The sequence below is a fragment of the Bombina bombina genome, chromosome 4, assembly GCF_027579735.1.
Source record: "Bombina bombina isolate aBomBom1 chromosome 4, aBomBom1.pri, whole genome shotgun sequence".
Lineage (NCBI taxonomy): Eukaryota > Metazoa > Chordata > Amphibia > Anura > Bombinatoridae > Bombina > Bombina bombina.
In genome coordinates, this window is record NC_069502.1 from 554,159,991 (window position 1) to 554,183,539 (window position 23,549).

The window sequence follows — 23,549 nt, forward strand, 5'->3', positions numbered from 1 at the left end:
TCGGAATTAAGGTAGGAAAATTCTGATTGGCTGATGGAATCAGCCAATCAGAATCAAGTTCAATCCGATTGGCTGATCCGATCAGCCAATCAGATTGAGCTTGCATTCTATTGGCTGATCGGAACAGCCAATAGAATGCAAGCTCAATCTGATTGGCTGATCGGATCAGCCAATCGGATTGAACTTGATTCTGATTGGCTGATTCCATCAGCCAATCAGAATTTTCTTACCTTAATTCCGATTGGCTGATAGAATCCTATCAGCCAATCGGAATTCGAGGGACGCCATCTTGGATGACGTCCCTTAAAGGAACCGTCATTCGTCGGGAAGTCGTCGGTGAAGATGGATGTTCCGCGTTGGCGGGATGAACATGGATCCGGAAGAAAGAAGATTGAAGATGCCGCTTGATAGAAGACTTCAGCCGGATCATGGACCTCTTCAGCTCCCGCTTGGATGAAGACTTCAGTCGGATCATGGACATCTTCAGCCCCCCGCTTGGGCTTGGATCAAGACATCGGAGGAGCTCTTCTGGATCGATCGGTGAACCCGGCGTGGTGAAGATAAGGTAGAAAGATCTTCAGGGGCTTAGTGTTAGGTTTATTTAAGGGGGGTTTGATTTAGATTAGGGGTATGTGGGTGGTGGGTTGTAATGTTGGGGGGGGGTATTGTATGTGTTTTTTTTACAGGCAAAAGAGCTGAATTCTTTGGGGCATGCCCCGCAAAGGGCCCTGTTCAGGGCTGGTAAGGTAAAAGAGCTTTGAACTTTTGTAATTTAGAATAGGGTAGGGCATTTTTTTTATTTTGGGGGTATTTGTTATTTTATTAGGGGGCTTAGAGTAGGTGTAATTAGTTTAAAATTGTTGTAATTTTTTTCTAATGTTTGTAAATATTTTTTTATTTTTTGTAACTTAGTTAGTTTATTTCATTTTATTTATTTGTAGGTATTGTATTTAATTCATTTATTGATAGTGTAGTGTTAGGTTTAATTGTAGATAATTGTAGGTATTGTATTTAATTCATTTATTGATAGTGTAGTGTTAGGTTTAATTGTAATTTAGGATTTATTTTACAGGTAATTTTGTAATTATTTTAACTAGGTAACTATTAAATAGTTATTAACTATTTAATAGCTATTGTACCTGGTTAATATAATTACAAAGTTGCCTGTAAAATAAATATTAATCCTAAAATAGCTACAATATAATTATAATTTATATTGTAGCTATATTAGGGTTTATTTTACAGGTAAGTATTTAGCTTTAAATAGGAATAATTTATTTAATAATAGTTCATTTATTTCGTTAGATTTAAATTATATTTAAATTAGGGGGGTGTTAGGGTTAGAGTTAGACTTAGCTTTAGGGGTTAATACATTTATTATAGTAGCGGTGAGATCCGGTTGGCAGATTAGGGGTTAATTATTGTAGGTAGGTGGAGGCGACGTTGTGGGGGGCAGATTAGGGGTTAATAAATATAATATAGGGGTCAGCGGTGTTAGGGGCAGCAGATTAGGGGTACATAGGGATAATGTAGGTTGCGGCGGTGTACGGAGCGGCAGATTAGGGGTTAAAAAAAATATGCAGGTGTCAGCGATAGCGGGGGCGGCAGATTAGGGGTTAATAAATATAATATAAGGGTCGGCGATGTTAGGGGCAGCAGATTAGGGGTACATAGGGATAACGTAGCTGGCGGCGGTGTACGGAGCGGCAGATTAGGGGTTAAAAAATTTTAATAGAGTGGCGGCGATGTGGGGGGACCTCGGTTTAGGGGTACATAGGTAGTTTATGGGTGTTAGTGTACTTTAGAGCACAGTAGTTAAGAGCTTTATGAACCGGCGTTAGCCCAGAAAGCTCTTAACTACTGACTTTTTTCTGCGGCTGGAGTTTTGTCGTTAGATTTCTAACGCTCACTTCAGCCAAGACTCTAAATATTGGCGTTAGAAAGATCCCATTGAAAAGATAGGATACGCAAATGGCGTAGGGGGATCTGCAGTATGGAAAAGTCGCGGCTGCAAAGTGAGCGTTAGACCCTTTCCTGACTGACTCAAAATACCAGCGGGCGGTAAAAACCGGCATTTGGAGCCTCTAACGCTGGTTTTGACGGCTACCGCCCAACTCTAAATCTAGGCCAGAGGCATGTATACTCACATTTAACTGACTGCTATTGCACTAACTCTGCTTACTTTCGCAACATGTGTGTTTGCTTCAGTGTACCAGTGCTGGCCACTACTATTCTCAAAATGAACTGCTAAAAGGTTTTTTGTGTGCACACTAGGGTTTTTTTTACCTTGATTAGTAGACTAGGCTGAGTTAATTTAGGAGATATATGTGCTGTTATATGAGTGAAATGCATTTGGTGTTCTAGGCTGATATATGTATGGATGTTAAATGTCTTTTTACTACACCTTTTTACACTCTTTTATTCTCAGTTCAGGAGTTTGGAACTGTATAAATAAAATAAGCGTCTTGTTATATATTACAAGAGTGCTGTATTCCCTATCTTTTAAAGGATTCTCTATACCATGAGATCCTATTATGACTCTCCTCTAAAAGTCCAAATCTAATATTTGAATTATGGGTATGCACCAATAAAAGTTTATTAAGCCTTCATCTTTAAAAACACTCTGTGTGAAGATATATATCTAAAATTAAAGGGACAGTCTACACCAGAATTGTTATTGTTTAAAAAGATAGATAATCCCTTTATTACCCATTCCCTAGTTTTGAATAACCAACAAAGTTATATAAATATACTTTTTACCTCTGTGATTACCTTGCATCTAAGCCTCTGCAAACTGCCCCCTTATTTCAGTTCTTTTGACAGACATCAATTTTAGCCAATCAGAGCTGGCTCACTGGATCTCCACGTGCGTGAGCACAGTGTTATCTATATGTCAAACATGAACTAACACCCTCTAGTGGTGGAAAAACTGTTAAAATGTTTTGAGAGAAGAGGCGGCCTTCAAGGGCCTAGAAATTTGCATATGAACCTCCTAGGTTTAGCTTTCAACTAAGAATACCAAGAGAACAAAGCAAAATTGGTGATAAAAGTAGATTGGAAAATTGTTTAAAATTACATTCTCTATCTGAATCATGAAAGTTTATTTTGGACTAGACTGTCCCTTTAATTTTTGTAATTTTCTTCTATTATCGAATTTACTTCATTCTCTTGACATCCTTTGTTGAAAAGCATATCTAGATAGGCTCAGTAGCTGCTGATTGGTGGCTGCACATAGATGCCTCGTGTGATTGGCTCACCCATGTGCATTGCTATTTCTTCAACACAGGAAGACTAAAGAATGAAGCAAGTTAGGTAATAGAAGTAAATTGGAATGTTGTTTAAAATTATATTATCCATCTGAATCATGAAAGAAAAATGTTGAGTTTAATGTCCCTTTAACTTAATCAGTGTAAGACAGCTACTGGGTTTTAACGTGGTTAATGGAGGTGAGAGGTGGTCACCACACACCTGAACAGAAAATCAGAAGTGAAGGAACATTGCTTTGTAATAATTCCTCTTTATATTGCAAGAAAAGCTTTAAAGTTTTCAATGGTAGGATTTATAGATTTGGCATTTTAATAGCATTGAGTACAGCTGTAACGTTTCCTGTCAAATTAGAAAGTTGTATCACTTATCTAGGGCAACCACAGAAATTTTCTGGAAAAAGGATTAAATACCCCAAAATAATAGCTAGTGGCAACATGTGCAGCACTCCTATTGCACCCCCCAAGGCAACCATGTATTCTACCTATTGATTTAAAGATGAATTTAACAGATTCATGGTGCCCCTCTTTATGGTGAGAAGCTGCCAGTCAGGCAATATACTTGTAGCACTTCAAGCTCGGACTTTCTTAATTCCTAAATCAGATCAGTGGTATTTGGGCTATTGACAAGTTTCTAGCATCAAAATATTCAAGAATGAGAATGATTTTGTTTAGATATCAATAACCCTAACATTATATGAAATACTTTAATATATGTAGAACATAGGGCATGAAATCCTCTCATCAGATCAGGACTCGACAATCCGAGGTGCCACAGAGCTACTGGCTCCTTAAAATTAGACCCTGGCACCCGGGTTTAAAGTCCACAAGCAGGGCTTTTTTTGTGGGGGTACTCACCGGTACTGATGCCCTTACTTAGCTACAGATGTGGCCAACAGCCACACAATTTTTTTAGCTTGGTTTAGCTAAATACTGCAGCTGTGAAATACAAATCCAACTTTTATTATGTTAATGTATGTTTGTGTATGAAATACACACACTAGTTTGGGGTCACTTCGAAATTTCCTTGTTTTCAAAAGTAAAAAGTAAATGTTTTGTCTATTAAAATAACATCAAATGTATCAGTAATACTGTGTAGACATTAATGTTGTAAATTACTATTGTAGCTGGAAATGGCTGATTTCAAAGGGAGGGACAGTCAACACCAGAATTTTTGTTGTTTTAAAAGATAGATAATCTCTTAATTACCCATTCTTATGTTTTGCATAACCAACACACTAATAATAATATACTTTTTACCTCTGTGATTACCTTGTATCGAAGCCTCTGCAGACTGCCCCCTTATTTCAGTTATTTTGATAAACTTGCATTTTAGCCAATCAGTGATCACTCCACGGTAAATTCACGTGCATGAGCTCAATGTTATCTATATGAAACACATGAACTAATGCCCTCTAGTGGTGAAAAAAATGGCAAAATGCATTTAGATTAGAGGCGACTTTAAGGTCTAAGTAATTAGCATATGAACCTCCTAGGTTTAGCTTTTAGGTAAGAATACCAAGAGAACAAAGCAAAGCAAAATTAAAAGGTGTTTAAAATGACATGCCCTATCTGAATCTTGAAAGTTTTTTTGGACTTGACTGTCCCTTTATTAGAATATCTACATATGTGTACTGAGGTTAACAGCAAACATCTGTCCTGTGTTTCAATGGCACATTGTGTTTGCTAATTCAAATTTAAATTTTAAAAAGGCTAATTGATCATCAGAAAACCCTTTTGCACTTATGTTAGCAGAGCTCAAAACTGTTGTGCTGATTAAAGAAGCAATAAAACTGGCCCTCATTATACTAGTTGACTATCTGGAGCATCAGCAATTATAGGTAGGCTGACCATATTGCCGCTTTAAGAAGGAACACATATGAAAAATACATATGTCAGGGTTCTTATACAAATAATTTCTTTAAACAGCCCTGAAAACAGCCTTGACATATGTATTTTTCATATGTGTCCCTTTTTGAAGCAGCAATATGGTCAGCCTAATTATAGGTTCAATTACAGCCTCAAGATGGCCAGAAACAAAGAACTTTCTTCGGACATTTGTCAGCAGGGCCAGACTGGGAAATCAGACCGACCCTGGAAATTTGTATAGACCAGCCCAGCCCCGCCCCCTCCAGTCTAGCCAAATATGCCCCCTGGTTTTATCCCACATATAAAACCCAGCCCCCCACAGCAAAATAACCCATTAACTTATAAACCCCCTAACCAAACAACCCCCTAAGTTAAAACAAAATAGATTAACCTTTTCCCAAAAAAAAACTAACTACCTTAAAAAAACTAAAAAGTTACCTGTGAAAGTAAAAAAAAAAAACTAATCTTAGTTTTTTTTTTTTTTAAAATGATAACATTACTCAGTGGTGGCTCGTGGGCTATTCAAATTGGGGTTCACTTTTAGGTGTACTTTAAAATAACTGTGTTAACCAGCTAAATAAAGGAGCTCCTCTCAGCAGCTATCCCTCCAGTCCCACCATCCAACAACAAATAGTATACAAAAAGGCTTCCTTCCTGCACTGCAGCAGTTACATATAGCAGTCAGGGGTAAACGAAATAATAAATATAAAGTTAAATATAGGAGTCAGTGAGGATAAAATAAAAAGTAAAAATATGCAGGTTTACTGCCTATCTGCAGCAGTTAACTGCTTCTTTTTTAAAAAAAAATTTTTTTAATTGTTTGAAACACTCTGGACTCTCTGCAATCTGCTAAATTTAAAAACTAAAATACTTTTAACTAGTAATCTAGTATAACTATTAAAATGTAAAAAACTAACATTGCTATAAAAAAACTAACATTATCAAAAAAAAACAACCTTACTTTAAAAAAAACAACTATCATTACAAAAACAAAACAAAACCTAACATTATAAAAAATAACAAACAAATGACCAAAAATAAAAAAAAACTATTCTAATACCCCAAAAAAAAAAAAAATTATTATAAAATTAAACTACAAATACCCATTAAAAGGGCCTTTTGTAGGGCATTGCCCTAAAGTGATCAAGCTTATTTGTTGAAAACACCTAACATTAAAGGGATACTGAACCCAAATTGTTTCTTTCATGATTTAGATAGAGCATGAAATCTTAAGCAACTTTCTAATTTACTCATATTATCAAATGTTCTTCATTCTCTTGGTATCTTTATTTGAAATGCAAGAATGTAAGTTTAGATGTCGGCACATTTTTGGTGAACAACCTGGGTTGTTCTTGCTGATTGGTGGATACATTCATCCACCAATAAAAAGTGCTGTCCAGAGTACTGAACCAACAAAAATACTTAGAGGCCTTCTTTTTCAAATAAAGATAGCAAGAGAACAAAAAAAATTTAAAAAAAAGGTGTAAATTAGAAAGTTGCTTGCGTTTAGTGTCCCTTTAACTCCCCAGCCCCCCAAACAAATAAAAAAAACTATCTAAAAAAATAAAAAATCTCAAAAGTGCCCTGAAAAGGGCATTTGGCTGGGCATTGCCCTTAAAGGGCATTTAGTTATTTTGTTGCCCATATATATAAAAAAAACTAATGTTTAAAAAAAAAAAAAAAAACTACCACTAAATCCCAATATGATGAAGATGATGGTGGTGGCGCTCCATCTTCATCCCGGCTGCAGTCCATCTTCATCTTCCCAGTGGCGGAGGCAGTGGTCTTCATATTGCGAACTTGAACACGAAGTTCCTCTTCATACGGTCACCAGCCGCACATCGAATTCTGAATGTAAGCTACCACTTTTGTTATAGGGTTACACTTGCATCCCTATTAGCTGATTTGCATGTTCAAATTAAAATCAGCCAATAGAATGAAAGCTTTTTCTATTGGCTAATTTGAATTTGAACATGCAAATCAGACAGTAGGAATGCAAGGGTACCCCTATATAAAAGGGGTACCTTGCATTCAGTGCGCGGCTGGTGACCTCATGAAGAGGATGAAGATAAGAAAATGGAATGCCACCGGGATGAAGATGGCCGCCACCGCCATCATCTTCGATGAGTACCATCTTGGGGTTCAGTGGTAGGTTTTTGGGGGGTTTTTTCAGTTTTTTTTTTTTTAAGATTAAGATTTTTAAGGGCAATGCACAGCCAAATGCCCTTTTTTTAGGGCACTTTTTCGATTAGTTTTTTTAGATAGTTTTTTATTTCTTGGGGGGTTAATGTTAGAAGGTGTTTTTTTTTTTTTACTTCAACAAAAGAGCTTGATCACTTTTGGGCAATGCCCTACAAAAGGCCCTTTTAAGGGCTATTTGTAGTTTATTTTTAGAATAGTTTTTATTTTTATTTTGGGGTATTGGAATAGGCATAACTTTTATTTTTGATAATTTTTTATGTTTTAGTAATGTTATGCTTTGGGATTTTTTTGTAATGTTGGGAGGGGGGTTTGTAATGTTAGGAGTTTTTTTTAAAGTAATGTTTTTTTTTTGTTTTTTTAGGTAATGTTAGGTTTTTAATTTTAATAGTAATGTTAGTTTTTTTTTTATTTTAAAAGGTAAGATTAGTTTTTTTTATTTTAAAAGGTAAGATTAGATTTTTTTTTTTTACTTTTGGTAAACAACCTGGGTTGTTCTTGCTGATTGGTGGATAAATTCACCCACCAATAAAAAGTGCTGTCCAGAGTACTGAACCAACAAAAATGCTTAGAGGCCTTCTTTTTCAAATAAAGATAGCAAGAGAACGATTTTTTTAAAAAAAAAAAAGGAGTTTAGTGTCCCTTTAACTCCCCCCCCAAACAAATAAAAAAAACTATCTAAAAAAATAAAAAATCTCAAAAGTGCCCTGAAAAGGGCATTTGGCTGGGCATTGCCCTTAAAGGGCATTTAGTTATTTTGTTGCCCATATATATATATAAAAAAACTAATCTTTTAAAAAAAAACAAAGAAAAAAAAAAACAAAACAAACTACCACTAAATCCCAATATGGTACTCACCGAAGATGATGGTGGTGGCGCTCCATCTTCATCCCGGTGACAGTCCATCTTCATCTTCCCAGTGGCGGAGGCAGTGGTCTTCATATTGTGAACTTGAACACGAAGTTCCTCTTCATACGGTCACCAGTTGCACATTGAATTCTGAATATAAGCTACCACTTTTGTTATAGGGTTACACTTGCATCCCTATTAGCTGATTTGCATGTTCAAATTAAAATCAGCCAATAGAATGAAAGCTTTTTCTATTGGCTAATTTGAATTTGAACATGCAAATCAGACAGTAGGAATGCAAGGGTACCCCTATATAAAAGGGGTACCTTGCATTCAGTGCGTGGCTGGTGACCTCATGAAGAGGACCTCCGTGTTCAAGGTCACAAGATGAAGATCACTACCGCCGCCACCGGGATGAAGATAAGAAAATGGAATGCTGCCGGGATAAAGATGGGGCACTGAAGATAAGAAAATGGAATGCCACTGGGATGAAGATGGCCGCCACCGCCATCATCTTCGATGAGTACCATCTTGGGGTTCAGTGGTAGGTTTTTGGGGTTTTTTTTCAGGTTTTTTTTTTTTTTAAGATTAAGATTTTTAAGGGCAATGCCCAGCCAAATGCCCTTTTTTAGGGCACTTTTTCGATTAGCTTTTTTAGATAGGTTTTTATTTCTTGGGGGGGTTAATGTTAGAAGGTGTTTTTTTTTTACTTCAACAAAAGACCTTGATCACTTTTGGGCAATGCCCTACAAAAGGCCCTTTTAAGGGCTATTTGTAGTTTATTTTTAGAATAGTTTTTATTTTTATTTTGGGGTATTGGAATAGTCAATAATAATAATTTTTTATGTTTTAGTAATTTTATGCTTTGGGATTTTTTTGTAATGTTGGGAGGGGGGTTTGTAATGTTAGGAGTTTTTTTTTTAAAGTAATGTTTTGTTTTTTGTTTTTTTAGGTAATGTTAGGTTTTTAATTTTAATAGTAATGTTTGTTTTTTTATTTTAATAGTAATGTTAGTTTTTTTTATTTTAAAAGGTAAGATTAGTTGTTGTTTTTTTACTTTCACAGGTAAGTTTTTTTTTTTTTAAAGGTAGTAAGTACTTTTTTTGGTAAAGGTTAGTCTATTTTATGTTAACTTAGGGGGTGTTGGGTTTGGTGGGTTTAGATTTTAGTGGGTTATTTTTCGGTGGGGGGGCAGTTTAGGGGTTAAACAGGGTTGTGCAGACTTTGCGATGTGGTGGGCTGGTGTTTTTGGGGGAAATAGTGTAAAGAGGTAGTTTGCGATGTGGGGAGCTGACGGTTTATAGTAAAGTTTAGGGCAACTGTTTCATCCAGACAAACTCTTGAGTGGTAAATGCGATTGCATTTGAGCGATCGCATTTACTTTCAACTTATAATATGAGCTCATATTACCGCTTAACGCTACCCATAGAAAATATGGGGAGCGTAAAATACTACAAGTTCACGCAAACGAATTTGCAGTAATTTTAACAGCGTGCCATTTGTAATATGGATTTGAGCATAAAGAACACCACAGCAAAGGATCCTAAACAAACTCAGGAAATGGATGGATTGACCACAGCACATGGTTGGGGGTGGGGTTTGGGATATGTTAATGTCAATTAGTTGTGGGGGCGGGCATCACCTAGCAACACCCCTGAGATCAGATTCTGAAAAAATAAAACTTCTTAGTTTTCATAGCTAAATTACATGAAAAGGAGCTAAAATAATAATGAAAGTATATTGCAAAGTTGTTTCATTAAAGGGACACTGAACCCAATTTTTTCTTTCATGATTCAGATAGAGCATGTAATTGTATTCTAATTCTAATTTACTCCTGTTATCAATTTTTCTTCATTCTCTTGCTATCTTTATTTGAAAAAGAAGGCATCTCAGCTAAGGATCCAGCAAATTTTGGGTTCAGTACCATGGACAGCACTTGTTTAAAGGTGCTGTCCAATCAGCAAGGACAACCCAGGTTGTTCACCTAAAATGGGCCGGCATCTAAACTTACATTCTTGCTTTTCAAATAAACATACGAAGAAAATGAAGACAATTCTAACCCTAACACCCCCCTAACTTAAATATAATTTAAATAAAACGAAATAAAATTACTATAATTAAATAAATTAATCCTATTTAAAACTAAATACTTATCTATAAAATAAACCCTAATATAGCTACAATAAAACTAATAATTACATTGTAGCTATTTTAGGATTTATATTTATTTTACAGGCAACTTTGTATTTATTTTAACTAGGTACAATAGCTATTAAATAGTTAATAACTATTTAATAGCTACCTAGTTAAAATAATTACAAAATTACCTGTAAAATAAATCCTAACCTAAGTTACAAATACACCTAACACTACACTATCAATAAATTAATTAAATAAATTACCTACAATTATCTAAACTAAAATACAATTAAATAAACTAAACTATAGTACAAAAAAAAACCCCACAAAATTAAAAAAAAAAAAAATTACAAGCATTTGAATCTAATTACACGGCTCAAGGTAGGGTGATCTTCAATGGGGTAGTGTTAGATTTTTTTAAGGTGGGATCAGGTGGGTTTTAGAGTAGGGGTGTGTGGGTGGTGGGTTGTAATGTTGGGGGGGTCTTGTATTTTTTTTACAGGTAAAAGAGCTGATTACTTTGGGGCAATGCACCGCAAAAAGCCCTTATAAGGGATGGTAAAAGAGCTGATAACTTTTGTTATTTAGTTTAGGGTAGGGAATTTTATTATTTTGGGGGGCTTTTTTATTTTAATAGGGGGCTTAGATTAGGTGTAATTAGATTAAAATTCTTGTAATCTTTTTTTTATTTTTTGTAATTTAGTGTTTGATTCTTTTTGTACTATAGTTTAGTCGATTTAATTGTATTTTTGTTTAGATAATTGTAGGTAATTTATTTAATTAATTTATTGATAGTGTAGTGTTAGGTGTATTTGTAACTTAGGTTAAGATTTATTTTACAGGTAATTTTGTAATTATTTTAACTAGGTAGCTATTAAATAGTTATTAACTATTTAATAGCTATTGTACCTAGTTAAAATAAATACAAAGTTGCCTGTAAAATAAATATAAATCCTAAAATAGCTACAATGTAATTATTGTAGCTATATTAGGGTTTATTTTATAGGTAAGTATTTAGTTTTAAATAGGATTCATTTATTTAATTTTAGTAATTTTATTTCGTTTTATTTAAAATATATTTAAGTTAGGGGGTGTTAGGGTTAGGGTTAGACTTAGGTTTAGGGGTTAATAACTTTATTATAGTAGCGGCGACGTTGGGGCGGCAGATTATGGGTTAATAATTGTAGGTAGGCGGCAGCGATGTTAGGGAGGGCAGATTAGGGGTTAATAAAATTTATTACAGTGTTTGTGAGGCGGGAGTGCGGCGGTTTAGGGGTTAATACATTTATTATAGTGGCGGCAATGTCCGGTAGGCAGATTAGGGGTTAATAAGTGTAGGTAGGTGGCGGCAATGTTGGGGGGACAGATTAGGGGTTAATAAATATAATATAGGTGTTGGCGATGTTAGGAACAGCAGATTAGGGGTTCATAACTATAATGTAGGTGGCGGCGGTGTCCGGAGCGGCAGATTAGGGGTTAATAATATAATGTAGGTGTCAGCGATAGCGGGGGCGGCAGATTAGGGGTTAATAAGTGTAAGGTTAGGGGTGTTTAGTCTCGGGGTTCATGTTAGGGTGTTAGGTGTAGACTTAGAAAGTGTTTCCCCATAGGAAACAATGGGGCTGCGTTAGGAGCTGAACGCTGCTTTTTTGCAGATGTTAGTTTTTTTTTCAGCCAGCTCAGCCCCATTGTTTCCTATGGGGAAATCGTGCACAAGCACGTTTATCCAGCTTACGCTACCGTAGGCAACGCTGATATTGAGGGTGGAAGTGGAGCTAAATTTGGCTCAACGCTCACTTTTCTGATGCTAATGCAGCCATTCAGAAAACTCGTAATACCAGCGTTGTCTTAAGGGTGCGCTGGGAAAAAATGGAGCGTTAGCACCGGCCAGCCTTACCGACAAAACTCCAAATCTAGGCGATAGTTAACACATTGAGATTACTTTGGATTCAGTGTGCTATTAATATGAAAATAAAATATCATACATACTAACATATGCTAATATTTTTTTTTTTATTTCAAAACAGGAACCATCACTTATGAAGAGCTCATATCTGTTTTGCCATTTGGAGGAACATTTGACTTAATTGAAATAAAAGGTTCTACATTGAAAGAAGCATTTGAGCACAGTGTACACCGCTACGGGTCTGGTACTGGGGAATTCCTGCAAGTTAGTGGTATGTCTCATTTATATTAAATTCCAGTCTCATTTTGTGCTTAACTGTCACAATATCTTGAAATTCCCCAGGAATATAAAGGGGCATTAAACTCTGAAAAATGTGTCATGCGTGTAAAAGTGCTATATATAAATTTGTTAACATTTGTTTTTGATTGCTGAGTATTATCTAAGTTTAGCCAATATAACCAAAAATGAGATTAAAAATGTGAACTCATACCCCAGATAATCCCCACACAGATCTTTTCCTCTTCCTTTGTTTATTCTTGCCTTTCTAGACAGTGACTTTTTTGGGGGGTTTATTATCAAGGAATACAAACACCCTGTACTGTGAGGGAAAGCCTACCAAAACAAAATGGAGATTATAAACAGACATTTAAGTTAAAATGGTTTTTATTGAGTGCATATTTCAAAGAAATACATACAGTGTATAGGAGTACTCATGCAGGAGTTATATGAAGAAATATTTATCTTACTAGTATATATGTATACAGAGAGTCTTACACATTCCATTTCCAGAACAGTCTCTAAACTGTGCAACTGATAAGATTTTATATAATAAAAATAGAAAATATTACTAACAAAATAAAACTATTCACTACTTCTTTACAACATTTAAATTTCAGATAATCTTGATCCTTCGAATAATACAATTATTGAACAAAATCACACCTTTGTAACAAATATATCTCAATAACAGTTTTGACCTATGTTTGTTTAAATATTTTGCCCTTCCATTATCCAATAAAACCAAAGCTTATGTAATGTGCTCAGCGTATTCTGTAAAGGGGCAGCTGTCTCATACATTGCGTATGTTGTCTTGATCTTTGCTAGAATCTCTGCCAACTCCGGCACCCCTGTCTTTCAATATTTTGCATTGCTTGTTCTAACGAAAGCAAATATGATTCTGAAGAAAGTGTTTATATGTGTGTTATTGTGTTCGTTTAATAAAGCTTGTGCCACTGGATTTGCTCGCCTAGAAGTTTAGTCAACAGTTCGGAGACTTTATTCCAAATGGTCTGTACCTGGGGGCACTCCCTCCACATATGTTCCCTTTGTTTGGCATCCTCTGTAGCAGTGTTGGGATCCCCCTCTTACTGAGTGTGCTGTTTGTAACGGATTGAGATACCACCTGAACACAGATTTCATACTATTCTCCCTAAGGTCTGCAGTCAGTAGGCCTCTGTCTGAGTTATGAGTGAGTGTGTTCCACTCATCCATGGTTATATCCTTTCCTAAATCCTTTTCCCTCCGAGTCAGAACAAGAGGTTTTGAATTAATCTTATTGGAATGGATGTCTAAATACAGATGGGAAATAGCGTGTTTAGGTCTGCTCTGTAAACTACAGTATCTTTACAAGATAGTGGTAGTTCTACTGCAGTTGGGTCTGATATATTTATGTAAAGCTGTCATTATTTGTAATTGTAGATAGAGAAACCACTGGGGTGGCAATTGGTCTAATTTGTCTTGTAGTTAAGTATATGTAAGAAGGAGGCACTTAGAAATATGTTTTTTTACTATTATTAGGGATTAGGTATTTCACTGGTTTGACTATAGAGCTCAGTGGCATGAGTTTATCTATAGTTGTGGCTTCTGACCATAGTTGTCTGGAGGTTATCGCGATCTGTCACCTATATATATTGTCCTTCCCCCTTTTCGTTCTTCTCCCATAGAATATCTTCTCGCCTCTATTTTTGGCCAGAGTACATCACTCCCTTCTCTGCTCATAAGTGAGATTTGTGCCAATCTAGATGCAGTATAGTAGTCCCACAAATTTGGTACTCCAACCCCTCCTAGTTGTCTGTGTCGTGTGAGAGTTTGGTGGTGTATTCTGGCTTGTTCTCAGAAAGCTATGAATGGCTGACTGTATGGAATCTATGCCTTGTCTAACTAGCTTGATCGGCAATACTCTGAACAAGTACATAATCCTAGGGAGGAGATTCATTTTTATGGAGGATAATCGTCCATACCATGAGAATTTTAGTTTTTCCTCTTTTAAAAGGCCTTTGCGTATGTTTTTAAATATTGGGGCGTAGTTTGCTTGGTATAGTTGGTTAGATCCCGGGGTTAGTTTGACTCCTAAATATTTCATAAGTTTTTTAACCCATTTAAAATCAAAATTGGCCTCAATTAATTTGACAGTGTGATTTGGCATAGCTATAGGGAGTGCTTCACATTAATCCAAGTTTATCTTATACCCTGAAATTGCCAAAAATTGGTGAAGAACATCATAAACATTTGGTAGAGAGATTGAGGGTTTAGTGAAGGTTAGAAGTATGTCATCTGCGAACAAAGTGATTTTATGAGATATATCTCCTAATTCTAAACCTGAGATGGTCTTAGAGGAGCGTATGTTTGCTGCAAGCTGTTCAATGCAGATCGCAAACAGAAGAGGGGACAATGGGCATCCCTGTCTAGTCCCATTTAATATTTCTATGGTCTTGGATTGGTGTCCTATCACTCTGGCATGTGCTGTAGGGCAGGAGTAAAGGGTCTTTATTGCTGTGACAAATGGGCCTCTAAATCCCATTTTATTTAAAACGCAATGCATGTATGTCCAATCAACCCTGTCAAACGCCTTCTCTGCATCCAGCGATAGGAGCAGAGAAGGCATTTTCTTCTTGATAAGATATTTCAACACCGTAACCATCCTCTTTACATTATCTGGGGCTTCCCTGTCTTTAATAAATCCTACCTGGTCAGGGTGAATGATAGATGGCAATATGTGTTTTAGTCTACTGTCCAGAATTTTTGTCACTAGTTTAATATCCTAGTTAATAAGGGAAATTGGTATGTAGCTTGGTGCACTAAGCCAAATTTTTGCCATGTTTAGGAATTACCACTATTTTGTCCTGTAGTAGGTCTCTGGGAAGTGTATTCTCTTCAAGTATATGGTTGGCAAACTGGACTAAATGGGGGGTCAGGGTGGAGGCAAAGAGTTTGTAGTATTCGCCTGGAAGGCCATCCGGTCCCAGGGCCTTCCCAGGCTTGAGATCTTTAATTGCCTGATTGATTTCTAAATGTGTAACCCTGGTATTGAGTTTGTCTGTATCTGTTTTAAGTTTGCATCATTAAGGAATGTGTGTAGTAACACTTGCGTCTTATCATAATGTTGGACGTTTTTGCCAGCATACAATTCACTGTAGTATAAAGTAAAGGAGTCTACTATCTCCTGTGGGTGGGATGTTAATGTGCCATCTGGTTTCTGTATCATCGGAATAAAGACTGCCTTGTAGTTATCCCTATTTTTTTGGCAAGGAACTTATCAGGTTTGTTAGCATAGAGTAGATAGTTTGTTTTTAACCTATGTGTTAGCTTCACTGATTGGTCATTTAATATTGAGTTCAGTTGCCCTCTCTTCTGCTGTAACTTTCTTAATATGTTTGTAGCTTATAAACAGACATTTAAAAGGGAGTATGACAGAATATCAATCCTTTGGATATCCATGAATGTATGGGAGCTTTATTTCCATATTAAACTTTTCAAAGGCTCAAGAAGTATTTATTATTATTAATGTGATGTAAATCAATATAGTACAATCTTATAAGACAGAATGTCATATAGTATCCTATGTTAGATTTCCATTTAATTTGATGTATTAATCTGCTTTTAGTATGTGAAGTGAAGTATTGTCAACAAAAACTATTTCAACTAAAAGGGAGTATCACCTAATATGATGCTTTATTGAAAGATTTTTTTCTGTAGTCTTTCAATAAAGTATCATATTAGGTGATACTGAAAATGTTTTAAATGCAATAAGATGTTGTTTGCTTGCTGCAAGCATTTGCAATTGCCAGACTCCACCCACGACTTGATTATTTGGATGAGCCAACCAGTACTTGTTACTGGAGCAGACACATCTACCCATGGTTATTATTTTAGCAAGATCACCATTGTTTTGCAGTTCCTTATCAGATAGTCTCTCCTGCAGACAATTAGTGACATCTTTGTGGCAGAATTAGGCTTGTGATCTTCCAGTTGTCAGAATTAGAAAACTCTTAATTTTCAGGCTTAATTTCCCGTACATTTTAAATTCTACAGCTGATTTAACAATTCATTGTAAACACATTGAGCTAAATTACAAGTGGCATGCAAACTGGTGCGCACAAGCGATATTGTTTTTTGTGTACATCAGAAATAGAGCACATATTACAAATTGAAAGTAAACGCAATCGCGAGAGCACAATCACATTTTACGCTCGTCGAGTTAGCACAACATACATAAATTATGTTTTCTTTAATGTAATTGGCAAGAGTCCATGAGCTAGTGACGTATGGGATAGAAATACCCAAGATGTGGAACTCCACACAAGAGTCATTAGAGAGGGAGGGATAAAATAATAACAGCCATTTTCCGCTGAGAAAATTAAATCCTCAACCAAAAAAATAAGTTTTTCTCATAAATGAAAGGAAAAACTTAAAACATAAGTAGAGGAATCAAACAGAAACAGCAGCCTGAAGGACTTTTCTACCAAAAACTGCTTCCGAAGAAGCAACTACATCAAAATGGTAGAATTTAGTAAATGTATGCAGAGAAGACCAAGTTGCTGCTTTGCAAATCTGATCAACTGAAGCTTCATTCTTAAAAGCCCATGACGTGGAGACTGATCTAGTAGAATGAGCTCTGAGGCGGGGCCTGAACCGACTCCAAATAAGCCTGACGAATTAAAAGCTTTAACCAAGATGCCAAGCAGGGCCGGCATTTGGGCAAGGCGGGCAAGGTGACTGCCTCGGGCCCCGTGGGGCCCCGCTGCAAAGCTGAATAAAAATATATGGGTTTTTTTAATTTAAACATTTTTTTAAAATATTTTTTTTTTTTCGCGCCTTTTTTTTTTGGCTGCGCAATTTTTTTTTCAGGCAGGGGGAGGGAGGCCACGCCAGACTCAGCAGCACACGGCATAGCCAGCCAGGTGACAGAATCACTGAATGATTGGAGGATATAAATTTTTATCTCCAATCATTCGGTGTTGTCCCTGAGAGGAGGAGGCGGAGCACAGCACCAGAGGCAGGCAGCAGAGTGAGCAGCAGTCGCAGACCGTCATAGCCAAGTGAGGAGCCCTGCTTTGGCCCAGGCCCCCAGAAAGTCAGACACAGTGAGTGCGACTAGTGCCACATTTTAATTATTCAAAGGCATCTGGCAGGTGGGCTTGGGCCCTGGGCATAATTTTATTGCATGGAGCTGGGGTATAATTTTATTACAGGGGGACTGAGCTTCATTTTATTGCAGGGGGGCTTCATTTTATTGGGGATGGGTCATCATTTTATTGCAGTGGGGACTGGGCATCATTTTATTGCTGGGGGCATCATTGCAGTGGGGCTGGGGGAATCATTTATTGCAGTGGGGCTGGGGGCATCATTTTATTGCAGGGGGCTTCATTTTATTGCTGGGGGCATCATTTTATTGCAGCGGGGCTGGGGGCTTCATTTTATTGCTGGGTGCATCATTTATTGCAGGGGTGCTGGGGGCATCATATTTTTGTTGGGGGCATCATTTTACTGCAGGGACTGGGGGCATCATTTTATTGCAGGGAAGCTGGGGCATAATTTTATTGCTGGGGCGTCATTTTTTTGCAGGGGGGCTGGGGGCATCATTTTTTTGCAGGGGGCGTCATTTTATTGCAGGGGGACTGGGCATTATTTTGTTGCAGGGGGTTTCATTTAATTGCTGAAGGCATCATTTATTGCGTTGGGGACAGGGCATTATTTTATTGCAGGGGGACTGGGCATCATTTTATTGCTGGGGGCATCATTGCAGTGGGGCTGGGGGAATCACTTATTGCAGGGGGCTGGGGCATCATTTTATTGCAGGGGCATAATTTTTGTGCAGGGGGCTGGGGCATAATTTTATTGCAGGGGGACTGTGCTTCGTTTTATTGCAGGGGGGCTTCATTTTATTGCAGGGGGATTCATTTTATTTCTGGGGGGCTGAGGACATATTTTTGTTGGGGGCATCATTTTATTGCAGGGGGACATCATTTTATAGCAGGGGAGATGGGGCATCATTTTATTGCTGGGGGCATCATTTTTTTGCAGGGGGCTGGGGGATATTTTTATTGCAGGGGGACTGGGCTTCATTTTATTGCAGGGGGCTTCATTTTATTGCTGGGGGCATCATTTTATTGCAGTGGGGATGGGGCATCATTTTATTGCAGGGGGACTGGGCATCATTTTATTGCAGGGGGCTGGGGGTTTAATTTTATTGCTGGGGGTATCATTGCAGTGGGGCTGGGGGAATCATTTATTGCTGGGGGAATCATTTATTGCTGGGGGCATCATACTTTTGTTGGGGGCATCATTTTATTGCAGGGGAGATGGGGCATCATTTTATTGCAGGGGCATCCTTTTTGTGCTGGGGCTTCATTGTATTACTGGGGGCACCATTTATTTTATTTATTTATTGCGTGTGTGGGCTGTGTGTGTGTGGGCTGTGTGTGTATGGGCTATGTGTGTGTGTGGGGGGGCTGTGTGTGTGTGGGGGGGCTGTGTGTGTGTGTGTGTGTGTATGGGCTGTGTGTGTGTGTGTATGGGCTGTGTGTGTGTGTATGGGCTGTGTGTGTGTATGGGCTGGGTGTATAGGCTGTGTGTGTGTGGGCTGTGTGTGGGGGGGGGGCTGTGTGTGTGTGGGGGGGTGGGCTGTGTGTGTGGGGGGCTGTGTGTGGGCTGTGTGTGTGTGTGGACTGTGTGTGTGTGTGTGTTGTGTGTGTGGGGGGGGGCTGTGTGTGTGTGGGCTGTGTGTGTGTGTGTGTGTGTGTGGGCTGTGTGTGTGTGTGTGTGTGTGTGCTGTGTGTGTGTGTGTGTGGGCTGTGTGTGTGTGTATGTGTGTGTGTGTGTGTGTGTGTGTGTGGGGTGTGTGTGTGTAAACTGTGTACACCTGTGTTCCTGTGTATGTGTCTGAGTGTGTGGATGTATGTGTATATAAATATCTCTCTGTGTATTATATCTGTGTGTTTGTGTGGTACAGTGCACTGCCCCATTTCTTTTAAGTATTTTTTGTTCTGGGTAGAGACCCTGGGCTGTCAATATGCCTAGGAACCTGCACTTGCTAGGGCCGGCCCTGGTGTCTCTAATGTTCTTGTTATCATAATAAAACACATAAAAATTGTCAGCATAATTCTTTATTATATAAATAAACAGTTGTTCCAATAGTACAAATGGTATATTGCAATATATACAATGTTATAGTGCTCCACATTAGTGGATTTATGTTTTTTTTATATATATATAAAATGTTGTGCATTACCTTAAATGATTTTTTTTTTCAGTATTAAAGCTGTGGGGCGGGGTTGGGGGCAGAGATTGGGCTGGGTTGGGGCGGTGATTGGATGGGGTTGGGGGCAAAGATTGGGCTGGGTTGGGGCGGTGATTGGGTGGGGTTGGGGCGGCGATTGGGTGGGGTTGGGGCGGAGAGAAAGGGGGCCCCATTTTGTCATCCTGCCTTGGGCCCCGCAATGGCTAGGGCCGGTTTTGATGCCAAGGAAATGGCAGAAGTCTTCTGACCTTTCCTTGAACAAGAAAAGATAACAAATAGACTAGAAGTCTTCCTGAAATATTTAGTAGCTTCAACATAATATTTCAAAGCTCTTACCACATCCAAAGAATGCAAGGATTTCTCCAAAGAATTCTTAGGATTAGGACACAAAGAAGGGACAGCAATTTCTCTATTAATGTTGTTAGAATTCATCAACCTTAGGTAAGAATATAAATGAAGTCCGCAAAACTGCCTTATCCTGATGGAAAATCAGAAAAGGAGATTCACAAGAAAGATTAGATAATTCAGAAACTCTTCTAGCAGAAGAGATGGCCAAAAGGAACAACACTTTCCAAGAAAGTAGTTTAATGTCCAAAGAATGCATAGGCTCAAAAGGAGGAGCCTGTAAGGCCTTTAAAACCAAATTAAGACTCCAAGGAGGAGATATTGATTTAATAACAGGCTTGATATGGACCAAAGCTTGTACAAAACAGTGAATATCAGGAAGCTTATCAATCTTTCCATGAAATAAAACAGAAAGAGCAGAGATTTGTCCCTTTAAGGAACTTGCATACAAACCTTTATCCAAACCATCTTGAAGAAACTGTAAAATTATAGGAATTCTAAAAGAATGCCAGGAGATTTTATGAGAAGAACACCATGAAATATAAGTCTTCAAAACTCGATAATAAATCTTTATAGAAACAGATTTACGAGTGTGTAACATAATATTAATCACTGAGTCAGAGAAAGCTCTAAAGCACTAGGCGTTTAATTTCCATACCTTCAAATTTAATGATTTGAGATCCTGATGGAAAAACGGACCTTGAGACAGAAGGTCTAGCCTTAATGGAAGTGGCCAAGGTTGGCAGCTGGACATCCGAACAAGATCCGCATACCAAAACCTGTGAGGCCATGCTGCAGCTACCAGCAACACAAATGATTGTTCCATGATAATTTTGGAATTCACTTTTGGAAGAAGAACTACAGGCGGAAAGATATAAGCAGGTTGGTAACACCAAGGAACTGCTAACGCATCCACTGCTTCCGCCTTAGGATCCCTGGACCTGGACAGGTACCTTGGAAGTTTCTTGTTTAGATGGGAAGCCATCAGATCTATTTCTGGAAGACCCCACATCTGAACAATCTGAGAAAACACATCTGGATGGAGCGACCACTCCCCCGGATGTAAAGTCTGACGGCTGAGATAATCCGCTTTCCAATTGTCTATACCTGGGATATGAACCACAGAAATTAGACAGGAGCTGGATTCCACCCAAGCAAGTATCCAAGATACTTCTTTCATGGCTTGGGGACTGCAAGCTCCACCCTGATGATTGACATATACCACAGTTGTTATATTGTCTGTCTGAAAACAAATGAACGGTTCTCTCTTCAACAGAGGCCACACCTGAAGAGCCCTGAAGATAGCACAGAGTTCTAAAGTATTGATTGGTAACCTTGCCTCTTGAGGTTTCCAAACCCCTTGTGCTGTCAGAGATCCCCAGACAGCTCCCCAACCTGAAAGACTTGCACCTGTTGTGATCACAGTCCAGGTTGGACGAACAAAAGAGGCCCCTTGAACTATACAATGGTGATCTAACCACCAAGTCAGAGAGAGTCGAACATTGGGATTTAAGGATATTAATTGTGATATCTTTGTATAATCCCTGCACCATTGGTTCAGCATAAAAAGCTGGAGAGGTCTCATATGAAAATTAGCAAAGGGGATCGCGTCTGATGCTGCAGTCATGAGACCTAAAACTTCCATGCACATAGCCACTGAAGGGAATGACTGAGACTGAAGGTTCCGACAAGCTGAAACCAATTTTAATCGTCTCTTGTCTGTTAGACACAGAGACATGGACACTGAATATATCTGGAAACCTAAAAAGGTGACCCTTGTCTGAGGAATCAAATAAATTTTTGATAAATTGATCCACCAACCATGTCTTTGAAGAAACAACACTAGTTGATTTGTATGAGATTTTGCAGAATGTAAAGACTGAGCTAGTACCAATATATTGTCCAAATAAGGAAATACCGCACTATCCCGCTCTCTGATTACAGAGAGTAGGGCACCGAGAACCTTCAAAAAGATTCTTGGAGCTGTCGCTAGGCCATATTTAAGAGCGACAAATTGGTAATGCTTGTCTAGAAATGAGAATTTCAGAAACTGATAATGGTCTGGATGAATCGGAATATGAAGATAAGCATCCTGTAAGTCTATTGTGGACATATAATGCCCTTGCTGAACAAAAGGCAGAATAGTCCTTATAGTCACCATTTTGAAAGTTGGCACTCTTACATAATGATTCAAAATTTTCAGATCCAGAACTGGCCTGAAAGAATTTTCTTTCTTTGGGACAATGAATAGATTTGAATAAAACCCCAGACCCTGTTCCTAAAACGGAACTGCTATGATTACACCTGAAAGCTCCAGGTCTGAAACACACTTCAGAAAAGCTTGAGCCTTTACTGGATTTACTGGGATGCGTGAGAGAATAAACCTTCTCACAGGAGGTCTTACTCTGAATCCTATTCGGTACCCTTGAGAGACAATACTCTGAATCCAATGATTTTGGACAGAATCTGCCCAAATGTTTTGGAAGAATCTTAATCTGCCCTCTACCAGCTGAGCTGGAATGAGGGCTTTGGTTTCTTAAATGGTTTGGATTTACTCCAACTTGAAGAAGGTTTCCAATTGGAACCAGATTCTTTGGGGCAAGGATTAGGTTTCTGTTCCTTATTTTGTCAAAAGGAACGAAAGCGGTTAGAAGCTTTAGATTTACCCTTAGGTCTTTTATCCTGAGGCAAAACAACTCCCTTCCCCCCAGTGACAGTTGAAATAATCTAATCCAACTGAGAACCAAATAACATATTACCTTGGAAAGAAAGAGATAGTAATCTAGACTTAGATACCATGTCAGCATTCCAATATCTAAGCCCCAAAGCTCTTCTAGCTAAAATAGCTAAAGACATAGATTTAACATCAATTTTGATGATATAATAAATGGCATCACAAATAAAATGATTAGCATGTTGAAGCAAGTGAACAATGCTAGACAAATCAGGATCCATTTCCTGTTGTGCTAAACTTTCCAGCCAAAAAGTTGATGCAGCTGCAACATCATCCATAGAAATGGCAGGCCTGAGGAGATGGCCAGAATATAAATAAGCTTTCCTTAGATAAGATTCAAGTTTCCTATCTAAAGGGTCTTTAAAAGAAGTTCTATCCTCCATAAGAATAGTAGTACGTTTAGCAAGAGTAGAAATGGCCCCATCAACTTTGGGGATCTTTTCCCAAAACTCCAATCTAACTGCTGGCAAAGGATACAATTTTTTAAACCTTGAAGAAGGAATAAAAGAAGTACTAGGCCTATTCCATTCCTTAGAAATCATATCAGAAATAGCACCAGGAACTGGAAAAACCTCTGGAGTAACCACAGGAGGTTTATAAACAGAATTTAAATGTTTACTAGTTTTAATATCAAGAGGATTGGTTTCCTCAATATCCAATGTAATCAACACTTCTTTTAACAAGGAACAAATATGCTCCATTTTAAGTAGATTTGTCAGTGTCAAT

The 23,549-nt window shown here is 37.9% G+C and overlaps 1 protein-coding gene across 1 annotated transcript in view; it reads left to right on the forward strand.

The window, feature by feature from the left end:
- NT5E (5'-nucleotidase ecto) overlaps positions 1 to 23,549 on the forward strand; it is a 218,406-nt gene that overhangs the window by 140,235 nt on the left and 54,622 nt on the right. Inside the window, exon 7 of the mRNA XM_053710491.1 lies at positions 12,347 to 12,496. Within this exon, the coding sequence (XP_053566466.1) occupies positions 12,347 to 12,496 (150 nt within the window). The remainder of the gene's footprint in view (positions 1 to 12,346; positions 12,497 to 23,549) is intronic.